The sequence below is a fragment of the Gambusia affinis genome, linkage group LG03 (assembly GCF_019740435.1).
Source record: "Gambusia affinis linkage group LG03, SWU_Gaff_1.0, whole genome shotgun sequence".
NCBI classification, from domain to species: domain Eukaryota; kingdom Metazoa; phylum Chordata; class Actinopteri; order Cyprinodontiformes; family Poeciliidae; genus Gambusia; species Gambusia affinis.
Window position 1 is genome coordinate 7,221,493 of NC_057870.1, and position 20,533 is coordinate 7,242,025.

Below are 20,533 nucleotides of genomic sequence, written 5' to 3' on the forward strand. Positions count from 1 at the left end.
ACTGAACAGAACAGCAGTCCCATGTTTGCGTCATAGAGCTACGTTTAGCTAGGGACAAGTGCTGTGAATTAGCCGTTGCTATTGCACTAACTACATTTGACATTCACCCTTTGACCAAGTACGTAAGCTCAATGTTATACAGTGTATACGTTTTGCTCCCCCGATCAAATGTATCACTTACATGCCAAATTAGCATAAAAATAAAACTCATTTAGGGCTGCAGGTGTCACAGTGGTTAGCACAGTTGCCTCACAACTGCGTGTTCTTCCAAAGCTGATGTATGTTATTGGCTTCCACCCAGAATCTGAAAATTATTCATTTTAACCCATGGGTTACTCTATTCTTTTCATGCCACTCTTTTGTAGTCCTAACATTAGATATTAGTCACTGCAGTCTGTGTTTTGGGTTTCAGAACCTGAACCGTTATCCTGGTTAAAATTCATAAACTGACCGTTTCAACACTGACCTGGATGTGTCACACAAATGACCTAGGAGAAGGTAAAAACCCAGCAGGTTTCAGATTGTAAAAAATATGGTTTTGCAATTGAGGTTTAGCTATAATATATGCTATTCAAGCAAGCTGTAAAGCAAATGCAGTATTTTTAATTTTTTCTATTGATAAAAAATCCTATTTTGTTCTGAGGTTGAAAGGTTCGCCTTGTATCGTACTACAGTCTGTGTTTATGCATGTAAATGGCCTCCCAAGGCTCTCAACTGAATTGCTTCATCCTAAAACTATATTTAGCTACAGAAATGTCCTTTGCTTGATTTTTTTATGCTGTACAACATACTAATGTCTCTCTAGTTATTTTTTGGCTCTTGGTATTTTAACTTTTGTTTATGGTGCGACTTAAAAATGTAAAAACTACTCTAATGTAAAAATGAAACCGTACGTTCCCTTTCCTGTTTATTCAGACTGCAATTGCTGCTCTGCTGCTGTGTTCAGAGGTCAAGAGTTTACAAGCTGTTTATAACTGTGTTACATTTGTTTAAAAAGCTGACGTCAAATTACATAAAAGAGTGAGAGTTTTCTTGTTGGCTGAAGCTGAACTAACAAGGACAATAGAGTCTATATGGAAGGTTTTTATACATCTAATTATTAAATTTCCCTCTAACTAGATTTTTTTTTTTTTTTTTTAAACAGCTAATACCTAATTCACAATTTAAGACATTAAAGAAACCCTTTGGTTTGGATTGGAAGGATATGGCCATTCCTCAGGTAGTGAAGCACCGACAAAGCTTAAGTGGCAGCCTGGAAACTGTAGCTTTCAGCGTTTACAGAGGCTTGACCTGTAATTGAGTGAGCCAGGAAAGCTTACCTTCGACTTTAAATCTATACACTATATTAAAAAGAAAAAGTATGAAGTAAAAAAGGCAGACTGTCAAAAAGGACTGAACGTACACAGATATTATGGAGGATGTCTCTGTTTTTCCTCCGGTGAATACAAAAGTGATTAATGTTGGACAAAATGTGCAGCTGTGTCTCAGACAGCATCCGCGGCCAGTTTACTGTTGAGGTAAACACTTACGACCTTCAGGTACTGCCGCGTCTAATCAGACTTTGTCCCACTATCTGTCTCTTTGAGCTCTACAAATTCATTTAGCAAATGGTGCCCAATTTTTGTAATCCAAGATGACAGTAACAGACCTCTAATTACACATAATCACATCTCTAATTGCAAATTGCAATTTTAATGAATTATCCCTACTATTCCCATTGTGAATCGCATGCCAAACAATTAAGACGACTCTGTTTCCTTGGAGATCAGGAAAAAAAAAGAAGAAGAAGAAGAAATGGTTTGCAGAACTGTCCGTTCCGCTTGGCGCGGAGATGAAAATAATCTCAAACTGACACCACATTATTACAGCATCGCCGCGACCTATGTGTGGCCCCTAATCCTCAGCCTCTGTCTCGTTCCCTTTCGTTCTATCCGAGCGGCACAAAACACTTTCATACTCCAGTCAGCTTTAACACAGCTGAGTGGAGCAAACTCCCTTTCCACAGCATGATAGTTGCGATCCAGTTCTTGCAGTAACATCATTAGCCCCTCAGGCGTGCCTCGGTCCCTCGCGCTCAGCTCGTCCAAACGTGCCCGATTCTGGGTAAGCTGAGATAATACCTGATAGGCAAGTGGATGGAAGTAATCTGATCGTCAATACCACAATTAGCGTTTGTCTTCATTGTTGTCAGTGAGGCAGCGCAGCTGAAACAGCCACCTGATGATGTTTATGTCCTTCCGGAGCAGATGTGTTATGTTTCACAAAGGCTTCAGCTTTACTCCTGCTTTCATAAGAAATGCAGACCCTTGCAAAAGAATTCACACCCCTTGAGATTTCCACATTTTGCAGTGATACGACCATAAATGTACTTTGTTTGGGTTTTTATGCAACAGCGCTGCATTGACCCGCTACAAAGGGAAACGAGTGAGTGGCTTTCTAAAACTACAAAGAAAAATGTTGGGATTCAGTCAGGTACTCCGATACCCCTAAATAAATAATGATAAAAATGCACTTGACAAATCTTTCTGTGCAAGAAGAAATCCATTGTCAAAAGAAGTACTGTTTTCTGTTTGCAACAAGCCATGCAAGGGTAGAGCAAACAAACAGAAAAACACTCTAGTGGGGTGAGACCAAAAATAAACAGCACTGCATGAAAAATGCCATGTTTGGTGCCAAATTTAACACTGAAAATCAACCCGTACACATCGCTCCCATGGTAAAACACGACGGCTGCAGAATCATGCTGTGGGTATCCTCTTCTTCAGTGACGAGTAACCTCTGCACAATCAAATGGTTAGGTTCAAAGCATATTAATATGTAAGAATGCCCTAGTGTAAAGTCCAACAGATAATTTGAGGAAAGAACTGCACAGATCTCGAAGGGTTTGAGCTATTTTACGAATACTCGACAAAGATTTCAGATTCTGGTTGTTCAGAACTGACAGAGGAATATTGTAGAAAACATGCACCTGTAACTGCAGCAAACAGTGTTTCAACAGGATTCAAAGAGGGTTGAGCACAAATATATGTTGCATTTTTTTTAAGTCGATATTCACTTGTCCTTTCATTTTATAAAAACGAAAACAAAAGTGGATTTACATTTGCGGCCAAATGATAAGAAAATGTGAAGTAACTTGGGGGTGCAAATACTTTTGCAAGGCACCTTAAATCTATGTAGGTGTTAGCGATGTTAACGAGTCAGGTGGGGAGTCAGGTGGGGCCTGACTCCGGTGGGGAGTCAGGCCCCCGGTGGGTCGGATTCAGGCTTCCTGTAGCTATTTTTCACTTTTAGGGGCTTAGCTTCATGAATAATTGTGGAGCGGAGTGTTGATGCGAAACGTCAGTGTGATGAATCTCATATTTATGTATGTTGTGCAGAACAGAAAAACAGGGCAATTTTCTGAAGTGAACTTCCCTCGCTGCACTTTTTCGTGTAAATCCCAGCAGCGTTTGTTCGGCTCCTACTTGTAGAAGGGTGTAAAAATAGAAAGCAGGAACAAACTGTGCAAATAACAGATATGTGGGATGATGGTAAATCATCAGTAAGAGACAGAATAGTTGTGAGGTCAGTGGGTCAATGGTCATAGCTATAGCTAATTAATTTAGCCTGTTATACATTATTGACAGGTAGTGTATTAATTTTCTGGTCCAGCGGCTTCTATGGATAATTAAAAGATGCTAGGTCTGGGGATTGGGCTTTGAATGTCAAGCTTTCTAACACATAGACACCCAGTGGTGTGATGTTATTCCTGCCGTACAGTTCATTGCCTCAAAAGGTATTTGATCTTTCAGTGAACTGAAGTGGTTTGGGGCTATTCAACAAATGCAACACACACACACATGCACACATCAGTGTGTCTCTTTGTTGCCCTGCAATGGACTGGTGACCTGCCCAGGATGTACCCCACCTATCAACCAATGATCAGTGGAAATAGACATTATTCCACCTCCCATGGTAGACCCTGCGAGGACAAACAGGTACAGACAATGAATAGATGGCTGGTACTTTTAGACATGCGGGTAGCTTTCAGCAGGAAATGATCTAAAATCTCATTGTCGACGGCTGCACCGACATTGGACTTCAGTCTGAATTATCGGCCAGTACCAGAAATGGCAGCGTGGAAACTTCACTCTGTCCCTCAAACAACAGGGACTATATGTCTCTCTGGACTCTGGGAACTGGATTTCTAAATGACTCCACATCCAAAATGTACATAATCTGAAACAATGACTTTACACCAAACTAATTGTCCACATGACTCAAGTGAGACATTATCTGTGGTTCAAGAGTAATTTAATGTCTTGCATCTCTTTGGGGTGGTTGTTGAAACTTTGACTCCACAACTACAGTCATTATGAATCTCCTTCAAATGCGATTCACACCTAGATTTGGTGGCAAAGGTGAGATGGTCAGAACACACATCTGCGGCAGACACTGTTCCCACCTTTTTTATTCAACCTAAAAAGGGATATAGTTGAGCTAATGTATTGATAGATGGCATTTACAACTGGGTCCATATATATTTGGATACTGATACAAGTAGCTGTTTTTTTTACCTCTTTACTGAAATATATTCCAATTATAATAATATAATAGACATGGACATAATGTGCAGCTCTCCATGCAGGTGAAACAAGTAATCATTAAAGCTGTGCAAATATTTTTAAAAAAATCTATCCAAAAAAAAAAAAAGTACATTAGGAGAGACAAAATCTACAGTTTGGCACATCCTGAAAAGAAAAAAGGAAACAAAGAACCGGGTGAACTGAGCAACACAAAAACACATGGAGGTCCACAGAAGATAAGAGTGGTGGATGAACGCAGAATCGTTTCCATGGTGAAGAAAAACCCCTTCACAACAGCCAACCGAGTGAACAACACTCTCCAGGGGGTAGGCTGCATCGCAGGCTAACGTGAAGAGAAGTCCGCAGGAAAGTACGAAGGGTTCACTGCAAGGTGCAAGCCACTCATAAGCCTCAAAAATAGAAAGGCTTGATAAAAAAATAAAATAAAAAAAGCCAGCACAGTTCAGGAAGAAAATTCTTTGGACAGATTAAACTGAGATCAATCTCTACCAGATTGCAAAAAAGAAAAGTATGAAACAACTCATGATCCAAAGTTCATGACATCGTCTGGCTGCTCTGGAACAATTGTGTTTATTCATGATGTGACACAAGACAGAAGCAGACGAATTAATCCTGAGGTGTTCAGAGACAAACTGTCTGTTCAAGTCCAGCTAAATGCAGTCAGCTTGAGTCAAAAAATTTTTCTGTAGATTATGTTGTGAAATATATTCAAGATAGGTGAAAAAGTGAAATAGTTTCATCTTAACATCTTTTCCAGTCTTTCTGTTTTTCCAGTGGTGGAATTTTTTTTCTTAAATGTCAGATGCTACAAATTAAAAGTCACTTTGGTTTGTAAAAACACCAGATGTTATTATTAATATCTAACAAAGTTATTTAGCTCAATTATAATTTCAGAGTAATATTAGAAAAGTTAATATTTAACCTCAGACACTCTGCACACTCTAATTATGAGATATTTTGAAGAGAAAATCTTAAATGGTGCTCATGTAAAATTATTCTTTATCCACAGTATGCTGAAGCAGCTGATTTTGGCGCAGTAGTGGGAAATACCTTTTTGAATCACTTGATTGACATCTGTGGGAGATCCATCAGAATATGGAACAAAACTGAGGGTTGTTCCTTATATTTTCTGATTTTTTTATTTTATTTTATTTTTTCTTTAAATTATTAGCCAGGGGTACCAGTAACAACACGTTGTCATTATTATTTATTGTTGTTTTTTGTTGTTATTTGTCAATTTTTAGAGCTTAAAATACTGGGATAAAGTAGCATTTTAATAATTTTACTAATTACTAACATGCAAGAACACAATGGCATATTAAGGCAGTTGCATATAGAAAAAAGGAGGAGAAAATTATTGCCAAGAAATTATGTTCTAGGAAAAAAACAAGAAATTGTCTGAGCTCCAAAAGTTGACAAATTCCACTCTCAAACTTTGAGATTAATCTCAAATTCGAGATTCTGCTCAGAAAATGTTTAGAAAAAACTTGAAAATTTCTATGTTTCAAAGGTGGAAAAATTTAGACTTTTGAAAAACAGAAGTTTTTTTAAATTTTCTTCTTGAGCAATTCTGATGTTGATCTCAAAATTTCAGAAATTGCTCATTTCAGAGTCTACAATGGTCCTAATCAGTGGCGCAAAAACTGCACTGTATGCAACGCATATGGGGCGCTGCTCTAGAGGGGACGCAAAAACAATGTGGGTAATTTTTTTCTGATCAGCATTTTATGTACTCAACAGCTGTTTGTGTATGAAATGATCAATAACTGAGGAATAGCACTGATTAGGCGCCCCTCTCCTCCTACCAACCGCTCTCCCCTCCCATACAGGTAGCTCGAGCAGCGTCCCTTCGAGAACGCGCTAAGGCGCGTTTTTTTTTTTTCCAGAAGGAAGGGACAAAAAAAACTCCGGGGCACAAAACAGAAAACGAAATAGGGGAAGAATTAAGATGTTGGAGTGATGAAGAAAGGCTTTTCAAAGTGGTTGAACGACAGAAGGTAAGTAATGTCAGTGTATCAACAAGAGAGTTGTAAATATTCAGGTTAGCTTAAGCTAGCCTAAAATGACAGGTGGTTGTTGTTGTCTCCGCCCCGTATTGAACCAATACATATTGCTATAAATGTTTGATAGACACACCTATCACACACATCTCAACAGTAAGTGTAATAATAATGACCAAAACAAAACACGGGAAATATTAAGGTCATATAATTGTCGTTGCGGGACCTAAATAGGACCCCCCTCCCAACCCCCACGAAATGACACTCTTGTCACGGTTTCTTAGAGACGGTTGCTACGCAGCCGCTGTGAGCTGCTATCAACCCGCGTCTTTTTAAAATGTCCACCCGATACTACACCGTCCTTAGAAACAAAACCTCTGGCAAAAATACAGATGGTAGTGGGAAGACGCACATTCCAGGCTAATCAATTTCTGCGTATTTAATAAGGGCATTTAAAAAAATGGGTCGGCGACATTCAGTGGCTCACAGTGAGTTGTTTGATATCAGACAGAATGGATCAGGAGAGGAACGCCACAGAACCTAAAGAACCAGACATCAGTCTCTTTATTCCTCAATCATTTCCTTAAACCGAAAAATAATATAGACCTAAATGTAAATTTTAACAACAAGTCATACAAATAGAATAGAGTAATAAATAAATATTGTGAAGAGAAACTTTTTATTTTTTTCAACATTAAAAACGTTTGATAGGATTGTGTAGGGAAAGCGTTGATATAGTTTATAAATACAGTGTTTTGTGGTCAATATTATTTCACCATTTTGTTAATGTGGGTTGCCAGTTTGGATCAGGCTTCCTATCAAGCTATAAGAATGATAGAAAACATGCTAACAAAATGCCTCAGACCTGCAGGTCACAGGTGGTTCTAGACACAGGCTAACAGAAGTGGCTCTTTGGCTCACTTATAAATAAAATGATGAACACCAGTTTTACAGTCCCTACACTGGCTCCCTGTTGCTCAAAGAATAGACTTTAAAAAATACTGTTGTTAGTTTATAAATCACTGAACGGCTTAGCACCACAATACATTAAAGATCTGCTGTTATTGTATCAACCTTCCAGACCTCAGGTTCTGGTTCTGGTCTGCTCTGCATCCCCAGAATCAGAATCAAACAAGAAGCAGCATTCAGCATCTATGCACCACAAATTTGGAACAAACTTCTAGAAAACTGTAAAACAGCTGAAACACTGACTTCCTTTAAATCTTGATTAAAAACCCACCTGTTTAGGATTGTATTTTAAACGTAATCAATTGCAAATTTGATGATGGAACTTGACTTAATGTCATGTTTTGATTGTTGTTGCAATTGCACAAAAATCTGTGAGGGACGACAGAGTTCCTGCTTAAAATTCCGTGAAAGAGGTGATTAATCCGGAGCCTGGTGCCGTAAGAAAAACGGTGAGTGAATAAAGGTTATTGCGTGTAATGGAAACCCTGTAAATTCTAGACACTAACAGGTACCATAGAATTGCACAAAATTTATTATTATTGACACTTTAATTAAAGATGAGTACAAGTTTATGTCAAGGTGTGGGGGGGTGGGGGGTGTCGATGACACGTTCGCATACACCTCCGAAAGTATGTAGTTGCGCCCCTGGTCCTAATATGCCATCATACACTGTAATTGGCAAGTTTACAAGAAATATTCATGGGTTGGGCACCAAAACCAGCCCTCCACCACCACCTTCTCAATCCGGCCGTGCATTCAGCGCACCACATGCCTAAAATCTGATGCTGCTGCTGAAAGTGACCAGCCTCTCTGACTCAGATCAGCCTAAACTTTGCAAAACTTACCTGTCCACGCTGATCACACACAGGGTCATGATAGAGGCGGTGCAGCACATCACATCCATGCCGATGAAGATGTTGCAGAATAAGTCCCCAAACAGCCACTTGCCGCCAGTGAGATCTGTCACAATGACGAACGGCATCACCACTATGGCCACTGACAGGTCCGCCACTGCGAGGGACACCAGAAGATAGTTCGAAGGTTGCCGAAGTTTCTTCACCACGCACACGGCGATCACCACCAGCGTGTTCCCCATCACGGTGACCGCCGTGATCATCGCCAGCATGACCCCGATAATGATCTTCTCCGGGCGCCCGAAATCCAGCAGCTGCTCCCCGCACGACTCGTTCCACTTGGCCGTGGGGCTGCTGCCGACCGTGGTGACGGACACGTTGCTGACCAGAAGCAGAGTGCCATTGATAACTTCGGCAATATCCTCTTTCTTTGCAAAAATGGGCTCAATTACCGAGGTATTGAACATCACGACAATGACGTTTCCCGGACAGGAGAGCAAGGAACGCCTCGCCAGTGCGCTCCAATTACGCGCATATTTGGGTTTGTGTAACCAGCTCCTGGACACAGCCCGACGGTGTTAGGTCGAACGCTTTTTCAGCCGCACCACATCACCCGGTGGTGGTGATCAAGTGATCCGTCCCTAGAGGTTCTGTAGCTTTCGGGGATACAAAGACCATCAGTAGAGGAGGAGGAGGAAGGGGAAAGGAAGCCCCTAAAATTATGGAGCTGCACACAACCAAAAAAAAAAAAAAAAAAAAAAAAAGTTGAACCGTCTAAATCTGCCTGCTTTCAGAAAGGTTTTTAAGCTTCTGGAGAGTTGCGCTGAGCAAACCGCACCTATTCGCGTGACGCATCATATGGAGCGCACAGACAGCCTGTCACAGCGGCGCTTTCGGTGTGATCCTCAGAGCTCAGAGTCTGCAAAAAATTACGGAACAGTTTCACAGCGGGTTTCAGCACACGGCTCTATCTGCGCGGGGAATGGAAAAAACTGTTTCCCAAAAGGGAGAAATTAAGCCATAAGCGGTGAAATCTTGAAAAACTATTAAGCAATACGTTGAGGAAGTTTCTTCTTTAGTGTATGAGGAAGAAACTTGGACTGAGGATGTTTTTCAGTGTACGTTTCTTTTTCTTTTATCTTTCTTTTTTTTATTTTGCTTTTATAAAACAATAAAAAAAATATAAAAAAACCCCAGCTGTGATTAAAAATAAAATAAAATAAATCACACAGTGACAAGATGTTAATGGCTCCAAACAGATTTCTGTTATTTCGCTTTTTCGCTCTCAACTGTTCCAAATCATCACATTTAAATATCAGAGAACGATATTAAGGGAATATGCCATCCAAACCAAGTTGGCACAGTGTGAGTTGTTTTTCTTTTTCTTTTTTCTTTCAATCCAGGAACATTGGAGGATTTTTGATGACCACTTGCATTTTTTTTTATTATTATTATTTATTATGCCACAGTATTTTAATCGGATTTAAGTCCGGACTCGTCTATCACTGAAAAAACTGTGATCAGGATTAATTAATATTTACTAAATAAATAAGAGCAAACTATATATAATAAAAAAGACTTTGTGCAGTTTGGAATCTCACTGAGCTGAATTAACCAAATTTGATTACTTTTTTAATTGCATTTTACTCTGTATTATTTTAAATAAAATCAGCAGAAAAACAATAAGTAGAATTTATTTATTTTCATTGGTAAAGTCAAAAGTGCAGAAAATTGATAAATTTTACTCATTGGGAGCCCTTAATTTTTCCCGCCCAAGGCATTTTCATCACAGGAACATCGAGTCTGCTTGGCATTTCATGGACTACCGTTTGCTTAAAGGTAAGACATGTTTTAATTGTTCTTAGTTAAACAATTCAAGTGTCTGTAGCAGTTAAACATTGTCTTCAGTTACTGCAAATTACCAAACATGACAACTTTACTGTACAGCAAGTCAATTAAGTTATAGTGTGAAGGATTCGAATTCAGTCTACATCGTCTTTGATTTGACTAAATGCATTGCAATGATTGAAAAAGTAGTCTCAATGTCACAATTTAATGTGACTAACGTAATACCGTTATATAGTGGCCGTAGAATACAAGCTACTCTTTTATTTAATTTAGTTTTTTGGCCTCAGCCCAAACCCCCCTCCCCCACCTTAACAAGCTAGCTAGCATGTTTGGGCACCATAATGGCGGAACAGACGTTGTTTTCAACGGTGAGAAGGCTAATCAACTTAGGAGTTTCGTTTAAAGTTACTGCATTTAGTTTTTACAATTAAAATGTACTCAAGTTAAAAGCAGATTCAGTTTTTATAACGTTACACATTTCGGAAGAAAAATCTGCCGTTTTGCATTGAGACAAAGTGCGCTGTTTCTTTTTTCTTCTTTTAATTTGGCGTTATTTTCATCGAACGTCTATTATTGTGTTTTGAGCACAATGGCTGGTGTTTTGCTAAACCCAAGTTCACCGGCTCTCACTGAGGCTCTCCATTAACGTTACGTTAGTTACATCCAGATGGCACAAACGGCTTCCTCGTTTTTTTCTGTTTTCTCGGAAAAACGTTATGCTTTCAAACTGTGGTTGCAGCTCACACTGACAGATAAACAGTTACAGTGAGATGCGTCTGTGAATGTTGGGTTGAAATCAGTACGTAGAGCTGCGTACTGACTGATCTGCCACAGAGCGAGTGAGAGAAATGTTTCGTTAGTCCGTTTTGGGCATCTTTGATTTTAATATTTATTGTTTGGCATTTGTTGATGTGCACATTACCTTAAAATCTGTTTCATATTTTTGTCTAACATCTTAAAACGATAGTTAATTTTTTGAAGTGGGATTGGATGAGATATTCATCCATAGTTGGTATATTAAAGAGCTGGATGATTTTGAAAAAAATACTTAATTGTGATGATCTTTTCAGTGACATTACAGATGCAATTTCTGAGGGAAATATATTTTTGTATAATTGTTTTCTTATTTTCATTGAAAAAATTAAGATGATTATGGCGCGATTCTTGCAGGGATGTGTAACGGATGTTTTTGTTTTTTTTAAGTCTATAGATTATGATATGTAGGCCACATCTTTGCAGCAGAACATTTCATTTAAAATAATTTTTTAAGATTTAAGAAATATTGTACCTCCTCGGTTTACTTCTGCTGAAGCTAGAAAGTGTCTATAATGCCTCAGTGAAGTGCATTGATGCCTTAGTTGAAGACCTTCAGTTCATTTCATCTTCAGCATCTGTTGAAGTTGTTAGAGATATACTTGATTCAACATTGAAGTTAAATAAGAGCATTGTTGACCAGGCCATCATGAGAGACTTGGCAGACCTATTTGATACAAAATGTGTTACGTTACTGTCATCTATTTTATAGATCAAATTTGATCCATCGTCTTGCTTTTGAAAAATGTCGTAAGAACAGTATGTATGTTTGTAATATTTGAGGCTTTAAAACTGGTTTCATGATTTGTCTTTCAGATCCAGGATGAGTTTCACAGAATCACAATGGTGCATCTTGAATCAAAGTTCATGTCCAAACTGGATGAATATACTCCTCGACTTCTGAACCTCTTCCACTCCAAGGGCGGAAGCATGGGATTGAGACTGCAGGCTATCCTACTCAAGGTATCCTTCATTGAGCATTATGGTTGCTAACATTTTATTCTCAAAATTTTGTGTTTAAACTTCTGGAATATCATTACTTAAATTTACTGGAGGTTAGCCTGTGATTCTCTTTTTAAATGGAATATGAAATAATCGCATGAGAATTTGTTTCAGTAGTGTTTTATTACACTGGTCCCCAAGACGGCACAGGAAGGATCCTTGAGTTTATTAACAGTAATATAAACCACCTGGTGTTTATTTTTTTCGTTTCAGACTCCAAGCAATCCTGACATCAACATGACCAGAGATGTTATCATTCAATGTTTGATGCTGTACCTTGGGGAATCTACAGATCAACTCTTAAAAGAGTACGATGTAAGTTGAAGTAGATGTTAAAATATAAAGTAGCTGATTTCTCTCATCTCTTGTACTTGGTATTCGTTGGAAAGTCTAATCACAAAATAGTCATAACTGTATTTCTCCCAGTAGTTCTTGGCAAGCTATATCATTGTCCTCTGTTAAGTGTGTTTAAATTTTTATTTTCCATTAAGAAATTTTTAAGTGCTAGTGCAGAATGCTATCTCAATTTGATTTCACCAACTGACATAATTTAAAACTTGTCAGTAATTTATGTAATTTTTTTCCTAAGAATTCTTTACCTAACCATAACTTGATTTTTTTTAAAGTCTTTGCAATTTGTCCCTAAAAGCGAGCTAAGAAATGATGGCCAAGATGCTGCTTTGTGAATACGAAGACATTTTTACAGAAAAACTGAGGCAATGCAGAATAAGATATTCATCAAGACAGTGCCAGGAAGAAATAATAGTGTAATGGATTGATTTAATTTCAGAAACTTCTTTTAGAAATATTTGTAACTGTTCAGCTCATCATTGTATAATTGATTATATTATAATAATATAATATATTATTATGATTGATTTATATATATATATATTTTATTTTCATTTTTAAATTATGTGCGTTTTTTTTTTTTTTTTTTTTAGTGTCATCTCAGATTTGTCTAAAACACTGACATAAATAGAGTGCATTACAAGCAACGGCTGACAAACTCCAGATTTTCTGGTCCAAACAGTTGTAAGCAATTTTGGAAATGGAACCTTCTCCTTTGGCTATACTGTCTGATATGCACAATGTTCTTGCTATTACAGGATGCTGATGAAGACAATGTGTCACAGGACCTTGCTGTTGAAAACCTGAAGATCTACAACATCAAAGCTAACACGTCAGAGGAGCCAGACATCGGTATCGTGGTGGACGGCGTGAAAATTCTAACTGCTCTGGGTAACTTTCCAAGGGCTTGTTCCCTGCTTGTTGGGTTGGCGAATGCTGTGAATCTTGCCTATCCAAAGAAGCTCAGATACACATTTGAAGTGTTTCAGAAACTCTCTCACATCTTGTCATGTTTTCCCCAGATATTTAGTAAATCTAAATAATTTTTGCTCAGATACTTAGTAAATAAAAATAGGTTTTCCTTGTAAAATTGACTTGGATTTACTAAATATTTCTGGGCAATATAACTTATCATTTGGCTTGATATTACTAAATCCAACACATTTCAGCTGTTGCTTTTATTAAGATGTACTTAATTTTTTTAAGTTAAGTTAAGTTAACATATTCAATACTTTTTAATCAAAATTGTATAACCTAAAATCTATTCAATTATATTACGTGTAACTTTGTTGCCACAATTTTTTTAAGTAACCATTGGTCAAATTTTTCTCAGTGTGTTACAGTGATACCTTCACACTACTTATTAAGTTGATCCAACTCATGAAAACTAAGTTGGCTCAACAAACATCCCTTACAAAAAAATCCCATGAAAATCACATGTGATTCACACATTTCCACATGTGATTCACATGTGGAAATGTGTGAATCACATGAGAATCACATGTGATTCACAAGTGAATCACATGTGATTTTACCACGAAACGTTCCAAAATCACACGTATTCATGTGCTGTCACATGTGATTCACATCATTCACATGTAAAATTTGTGTGAATCACATGTGCATCACATGTGATTTTCATGGGATTTTTTGTAAGGGATGCTTCATGCTGAAAGAAAGCTATTTAATTGTGTGGAAATCCTTTTCATGATTTAATTACGTTAATTCAAAGACATTTTTTTTAAGTCAAAGACTTTTTTGACTTTTTAAAAAAAATGTCTTTGAGAACTTTTTTTTACAGTTCTTAAATGGACTGATACAGAACAGTGCAGATATTTGTTTTCTCTGCCCTGCAGATGAAAACAAATATCTATAGTTTAATGTGTAACTAAAACCACTTTGAAGTTTTCCCAGGCACAAAACACTTATGTCGTATAATCTCTCGTGATCCCCTGATTTCGCTAGACCCTCTTCGGAGGGAAAGGAATCTGACTAAATTGAATCACATCAATCAGACGAGTGAGTTCACGCGAGACAATCGTTTTTGTCTCAACTTAAATAACATGATTCAAGTTGAGACAAAAACGATTGTCTCGCGTGAACTCACTCGTCTTCAGCACTATATCAGTCTGACTATAATGAATCATGTTATCTCAACATGATTAAATTTCATAAACGTGAAGTTGTTGAATTTCTTGTTTATCCAACATGATTGTGTCACGATTTTGTTTGAAACATGAAATGCTTTAGTTAAAAGTACATGATATTCTTTTGTTAATCTGATAACCCCCTAAGTTTGTTTTTTACAGTGTAAAAGCGGACGTTATTAGTAAATACAAGAGGCGTATAGGAACTGTCCGTCCATCCATCCATCCATCTTCTTTTGCTTCACATCGCATAAGTTAAAAGTTCATATTCTTTGCATCTCTAACAGTTAATGAGCGAGAAACTAAGATAAATTTAAAAGAAACCAATTAGCCTAATCACTTTTTTCCCGACGGTAGGAAAAACCGGAGCACCCGGAGAAAACCTATGTATTGAGTTTAATAAGTGTTTTGTAGAAAAAACACAATGTCCAGGAGAGGGAGGAACGCAAGTTATTAATTAATGAGTTAATCTAAAGTTGATTAGATTAACGCAGAAAATTATGGCTATGGCCAAACAGCGAGAATAAATAAAAGTCTAAACGTTATTAGTTAATACAAGAGGCGTATACGAACTGTCCATCCATCCATCCATCCATCCACTTCAGGTCACAGGGGTAGCAGCCTAAGTAAGGAGGTCCAGATTCCCTCTCCACAGCCACTTGGTCCAGGAGTTCCCAGGTCAGCTGTCCTGGGTCTTCCCCTTGGCCTTCTCCCGGTGGGATGTGCCTGAAACACCTCACCAGGGAGGCGTCCAGGAGGCACCCTGACCAGATGGTCTCCAAATCCGAAACCATGGCCTCGGATTTGGAGGCACTGATCCTCATCCCAGCCGCTTCACACTCGGCTGCGAATCGCTCCAGTGAAAGCTGCAGATCACGACCTGATGAAGGCAGTAGGACCACATCTTCTGCAAAAAGCAGAGATGCGATCCTAAGGCCACCAAATCGGATCCCCTCAACGCCTTGGCTGTGCCTACAAATTCTGTCAATAAAAGTATTGAATAGAATTAGTGACAAACAGCCTTGGCGGATCCAGCTCTCACTGGAAACGAGCCCGAGTTGCTGCCGGCAATGAGGACCAGACTCTGGAAGTACAGGGAGCATCTGTAGCCCAGGATCAGATCACCAAGGTCCCCACCTTCTGCTAGGGAATCCTGTCTCCTCTTCAGCTGTGCCCTGCTGGGCTCCGTGGGTTAAAGCCCAGCCCCAAGGTGTATACGCCTCTTGTATGCGACGTTCACAAACGCATCTCACGATATTTTGTTGCCTTCAACCTCTAATGAGGGAACTTTAACGTTCTCCTCTCCCACCAGGTTGACCGCTATTTTCTTTCCAGTTAGATTTTCCACCCCGTCCTGCCTCCCGCTATAAATGGAGGTCTTCCAGGCTTTCCTTGGCTAGGGGGTTGTGGCTTACGCTGTGTAGTTAAATTGTCTTTAAAATCTGGCAATAACTTGCCTTCACCCAAACGCAAAGTTCTTCGATTGGAAGATAACTTTGGTTTGGGTGGCTCGAGGTTGGAAACAACTGGTGGTAAATATCTAATTTCACTATTTTCAATTGGTGCCTTTATGTTATTTTCAACATCTGGTCTCACCACAGCAATGTCTTCTTTTTTCTTATTTATGGATTTCTTCAAATCCTCTTGTTCAATTCTCTTGAACAGCATCTCTCTTTTGACGTCTGACAATTGCTCGGTTAGTTGTTTTATTTGATGTTGATCTTTCCGTCTGTTCTCCATATGGACTTTTATCTCGGCATTTAAAGCCACGTTGTCTCTTTTAACCTGTCTCCAATCCGCCGCAGTTGGTTCAAACCTTTTTTTTTCTATTTCAGCCTCTGTCTTTACCTTGGAGGGCGAGGGTCGTCTCTTTGCCTGCTCCTCCAAGAGCTCATTGAGCTGCCGATCTTTTTTTGTGAGCGATTCCTGTAACATCCTGCTTCGCTGCTTTTCCTTAGCGAAGGCGTCAAAATCAAGTCTTGCTTCAAACGCGATCCTTGTCCTTTCAATGGCTTCCTCCCTTGGAGTTTTTGCCAGTTTCTTCGTCAGATTTTTGTTTTCATTTTCTTGCTCTATCAATTTCTTTTCTAGTTCTCTGATAGTGGTCTCAAGAAGTTTGGTCTTTTCTTTCTCTTTCTGAATTTCGTTGTTCTTCAAGCCAATGTCGTTGACCTTCTTGGACAATTCGATCTCAAGTTTTTTAATTTCATGTTCATTCTTTTCGGTCTTACGTCTATATGCCGCGAATTGTGACGTCACTTGCCTTTTTTCTTCTAGGATCTTTTCAATCTGAAGGTTTGATTCCCTCTCCTGGTTTTTCAAAGAGTTCTGCAAATCTTTTACTTTACTTTGATAGGACTTCACCTCAGCTAACAATTGATTTCTGTGAGAACTCCAGGTCTCTATCTCTAGTTTTAATTTAGGTATTTTTTCATTATTCAAATATTTGTTGTGCCTGTGAGAAATCTGTAACTCTTTCGTCAACGAATCAACTTTCTCATTTAAAAGGTCAATTTGCTCTTGTGCCTTTTCCAGGTCCTGCTCCAGTATGTCTTCCTTGATCAAGATTGCAGATTTCTCTTTTAAACGTTGTAGAAAATCTACAAGCAATGTAACCAATTCATCTCTTGACATCAGTCTAATTTGAGACAGTGTCAATGAATCTGTACCAAATGACGACATTTTTATTATCCAACTAACGTATCCAAAAACTACGAGAAAATGTAACGCTAAATCCAATATGCAAAACTACCGTGCTGCTGCTCTTCGCGATCTGCCAGTTTGATTCAGATGCAGGATATTCAAGGCTTCTGTCTCTTATGACATCATAACACTATGACATCATCAGATTCCATCAGTGGAAAAAAATCTAATGTATGCAATGTTGCTAGGCAGCAGCAAAGCCAGCTCACTTTCCAGCCTCCTTGGAGGCTTATATATATATTAGGGTGACCAAACGTCCGTATTTCACGTCTTGTCCCGGACGTCCCGGGTTTTTTTTTAGAAAGTGAGGAAATGTCCTGTTTTTTAAATTACTTTAATTGGACCATTAAATTTATATATAGTGTTTTGTGGTCAATATTATTTTACCATTTTATTAATGTGTGTTGCCAGTTTGGATCAGGCTTCCTATCAAGCTATAAGAATGATAGAAAACATGCTAACAAAAAGCCTCAGACCTGCAGCTCATAGGAGGTTCTAGACACAGGCTAACAGGCTCTTTGGCTCACTTCTACAAGTTTATGTCCTGGGAGGGTGGGGGGCCCCGGTAAGATGTTCGCATCCACCTAAAAAATATGTAGTTGCGCCCCTGGCTGTGGTAACAGAAGAAAACTATAAATATATGGCTACACTTAACTTTACTGGATGGCTAGCTCGCTGTTACTGTCTCTTACTCTGCGCCCCCTAGAGACCTTTGTTGGAAATGTTGGTTTTTGGAAGGCTGCGACAAAACTTATGCATCCCATTTAAAGAGTGTATCGTAGAAAGAAACACAATGTTCAGTACAGGTAAGGATGCAAATTATTAATTAATGAGTTAATCTAAAGTTGATTAGATTAAAACAGAAAATTATGGCTATGGTCAAAGTGCAAGAATAAATACACTGAAAAAAATACCTCTTTGGACGAGCGTAAAAAAAATCATGGAAAGGTTTTCCACCTGATTACTTTGCTTTATTTCAGCACCATGTAATTCTGTTACTCCTATTTAAAGCAAATGTGTTAGGTCAATTTAATTTATTAAGGTTAATCTAATTTAAATCAAATGAGTTGGCTCAACTTATTTTATTATGGTCATTCCAATTTAAAGCAAATGTGTTGGTTCAATTTAATTTATTAAGGTTGATTCAACTCATTTACTATAGTTGAACCCAATGTAATTTAAAAGAGCCAACCCAAATAAGTTCCAACGCTTTGGACCAAATAATTTACTTGACCAAGATTAACGACAATTTAGTTGAGACCAACTTTTTTTTTTCTCCGAAGACTTTTTGCGGTGCTAGTGGCTCGTATTTTTTTGAGACAGTAGGCAGACAGGGTGAGGACATGGCAAAGGTCGCCATGTCCTCCAACATTCTTGGCAAGCTATATCATTGTCCTCTGTTAAGTGTGTTTAAATTTTTATTTTCCATTAAGGAATTTTTAAGTGCTAGTGCAGAATGCTATCTCAATTTGATTTCACCAACTGGCATAATTTAAAACTTGTCAGTAATTTATGTAATTTTTTTCCTAAGAATGCTTTACCTAACCATAACTTGATTTTTTTTTAAAGTCTTTGGATGGCCTTTTTTCTGTAAAAAGACCTTTTTACAGAAAAACTGAGGCAATGCAGAATAAGATATTCATCAAGACAGTGCCAGGAAGAAATAATAGCGTAATGGATTGATTTAATTTCAGAAACTTCTTTTAGAAATATTTGTAACTGTTCAGCTCATCATTGTATAATTGATTATATTATAATAATATAATATATTATTATGATTGATTTATATATATATATATATATATTTTTTTTCATTTTTAAATTATGTGCGTGTTTTTTTTTAGTGTTATCTCATATTTGTCTAAAACACTGACATAAATAGAGTGCATTACAAGCAACGGCTGACAAACTCCAGATTTTCTTGTCCAAACAGTTGTAAGCAATTTTGGAAATGGAACCTTCTCCTTTGGCTATACTGTCTGATATGCACAATGTTCTTGCTATTACAGGATGCTGATGAAGACAGTGTGTCACAGGACCTTGCTGTTGAAAACCTGAAGATCTACAACATCAAAGCTAACACGTCAGAGGAGCCAGACATCTGTATCGTGGTGGACGGCGTGAAAATTCTAACTGCTCTGGGTAACTTTCCAAGGGCTTGTTCCCTGCTTGTTGGGTTGGCGTATGCTGTAAATCTTGCCTATCCAAAGAAGCTCAGATACACATTTGAAGTGTTTCAGAAACTTCTCCTCGGGCTGGATAGTTCAAAGCTCTCCCCAAAAGTGAACAGCCTCAGGAATAAACTACTGGCTTAAGAAAACGGACCCTTGCTAAACAATAGGGAATAGACAAGTCACTGTGAAAACCAACATGCAAAACTTTGTGAAATGCTCTGTGAAGTTAGTTAAAATTAGGGTAATTTTCAGTTCAGTGGATTTCTGCATGTGTATTTTTTCTTGCAGTACATTACAGTTAACCACCCTTTCTAAGGACTGACCCCTTGTTCTCATATGTGGTAGTGCGGCCTGTTATATGGCTTTGGATCTGTTCAGGTCTGTCACATGAACCCTTGTCCCTTTTATACAGCATAGAGCATCCACTATTGCCTTTTTGGAGAGTCCATGCAGGCTTCACCACTGAAGGGTGATGATCTGCAGACTGCAAAACTTTGTTGTGTTTCATTTGCACTTTATATAATATGTTTTAAGTTCTGTCTTTCAACTTATTTTTCGAAAAGGAAAGTAAGTGTCACGGAGCTAAGGGCCCCAACACAGTGAGATGTAGCATAAACATACAAAAAAAGAAAATTTAAGTTTTTGTGCCTCAAAGGTCTCACCCATCTCTCACATCTTGTCATGTTTTCCCCAGGCAAGTTTTATGTGCATACTTGTTTTGTGCTCTGCATGCCTCTTAAACATAAAGGGAACTCTTATGTGATTGATAAATTGTTGAAGCAAGCTTAACTGAGTCCAAGTTGATTGTTGTTGATGTGACGGTTCTAAAAAATCATGTTAACTATACTTTGAGCAGAGTGGCACTATGTTTTTGACTTGATGCTGATATATATTGCCCCTTCTCTGTTTTATTGTTGTATTTTGGAATTTTGCACTTGTTGGGTGCTGGATAAACACGTTTTATAAAGTTGCACAAATAAATGCTGCTGCTGTTTTATGCATTGTAATTTGTTGTTTTTTGATGCCACTCAAGTTTGGTCAGGATATTGTGTAAATTAGACACAGAAAAATTATGGCAACAAAGTG

General features: G+C 38.2%; 2 protein-coding genes across 4 annotated transcripts in view; one reads left to right on the top strand and one right to left on the bottom strand.

Annotated features, from left to right (window-relative positions):
* htr7c (5-hydroxytryptamine (serotonin) receptor 7c) overlaps positions 1-9,883 on the bottom strand; it is a 36,283-nt gene extending 26,400 nt beyond the window's left edge. Inside the window, exon 1 of the mRNA XM_044110101.1 lies at positions 8,401-9,883. Coding sequence (XP_043966036.1) covers positions 8,401-8,876 — 476 coding nt within the window. The 5' untranslated portion in view covers positions 8,877-9,883. The remainder of the gene's footprint in view (positions 1-8,400) is intronic.
* The window catches only part of piwil2 (piwi-like RNA-mediated gene silencing 2), a 37,816-nt gene continuing 23,756 nt past the window's right edge, over positions 6,474-20,533 (top strand). Inside the window, exon 1 of one of the 3 annotated variants that reach the window (XM_044110062.1) lies at positions 6,474-6,583. The gene's annotated coding sequence lies outside the window, so the exon portion shown is untranslated. Of the gene's footprint in view, positions 6,584-19,397; positions 19,416-20,533 lie in introns of those variants that run through there. The other 2 variants (XM_044110087.1, XM_044110053.1) reach the window with 2 other exon arrangements.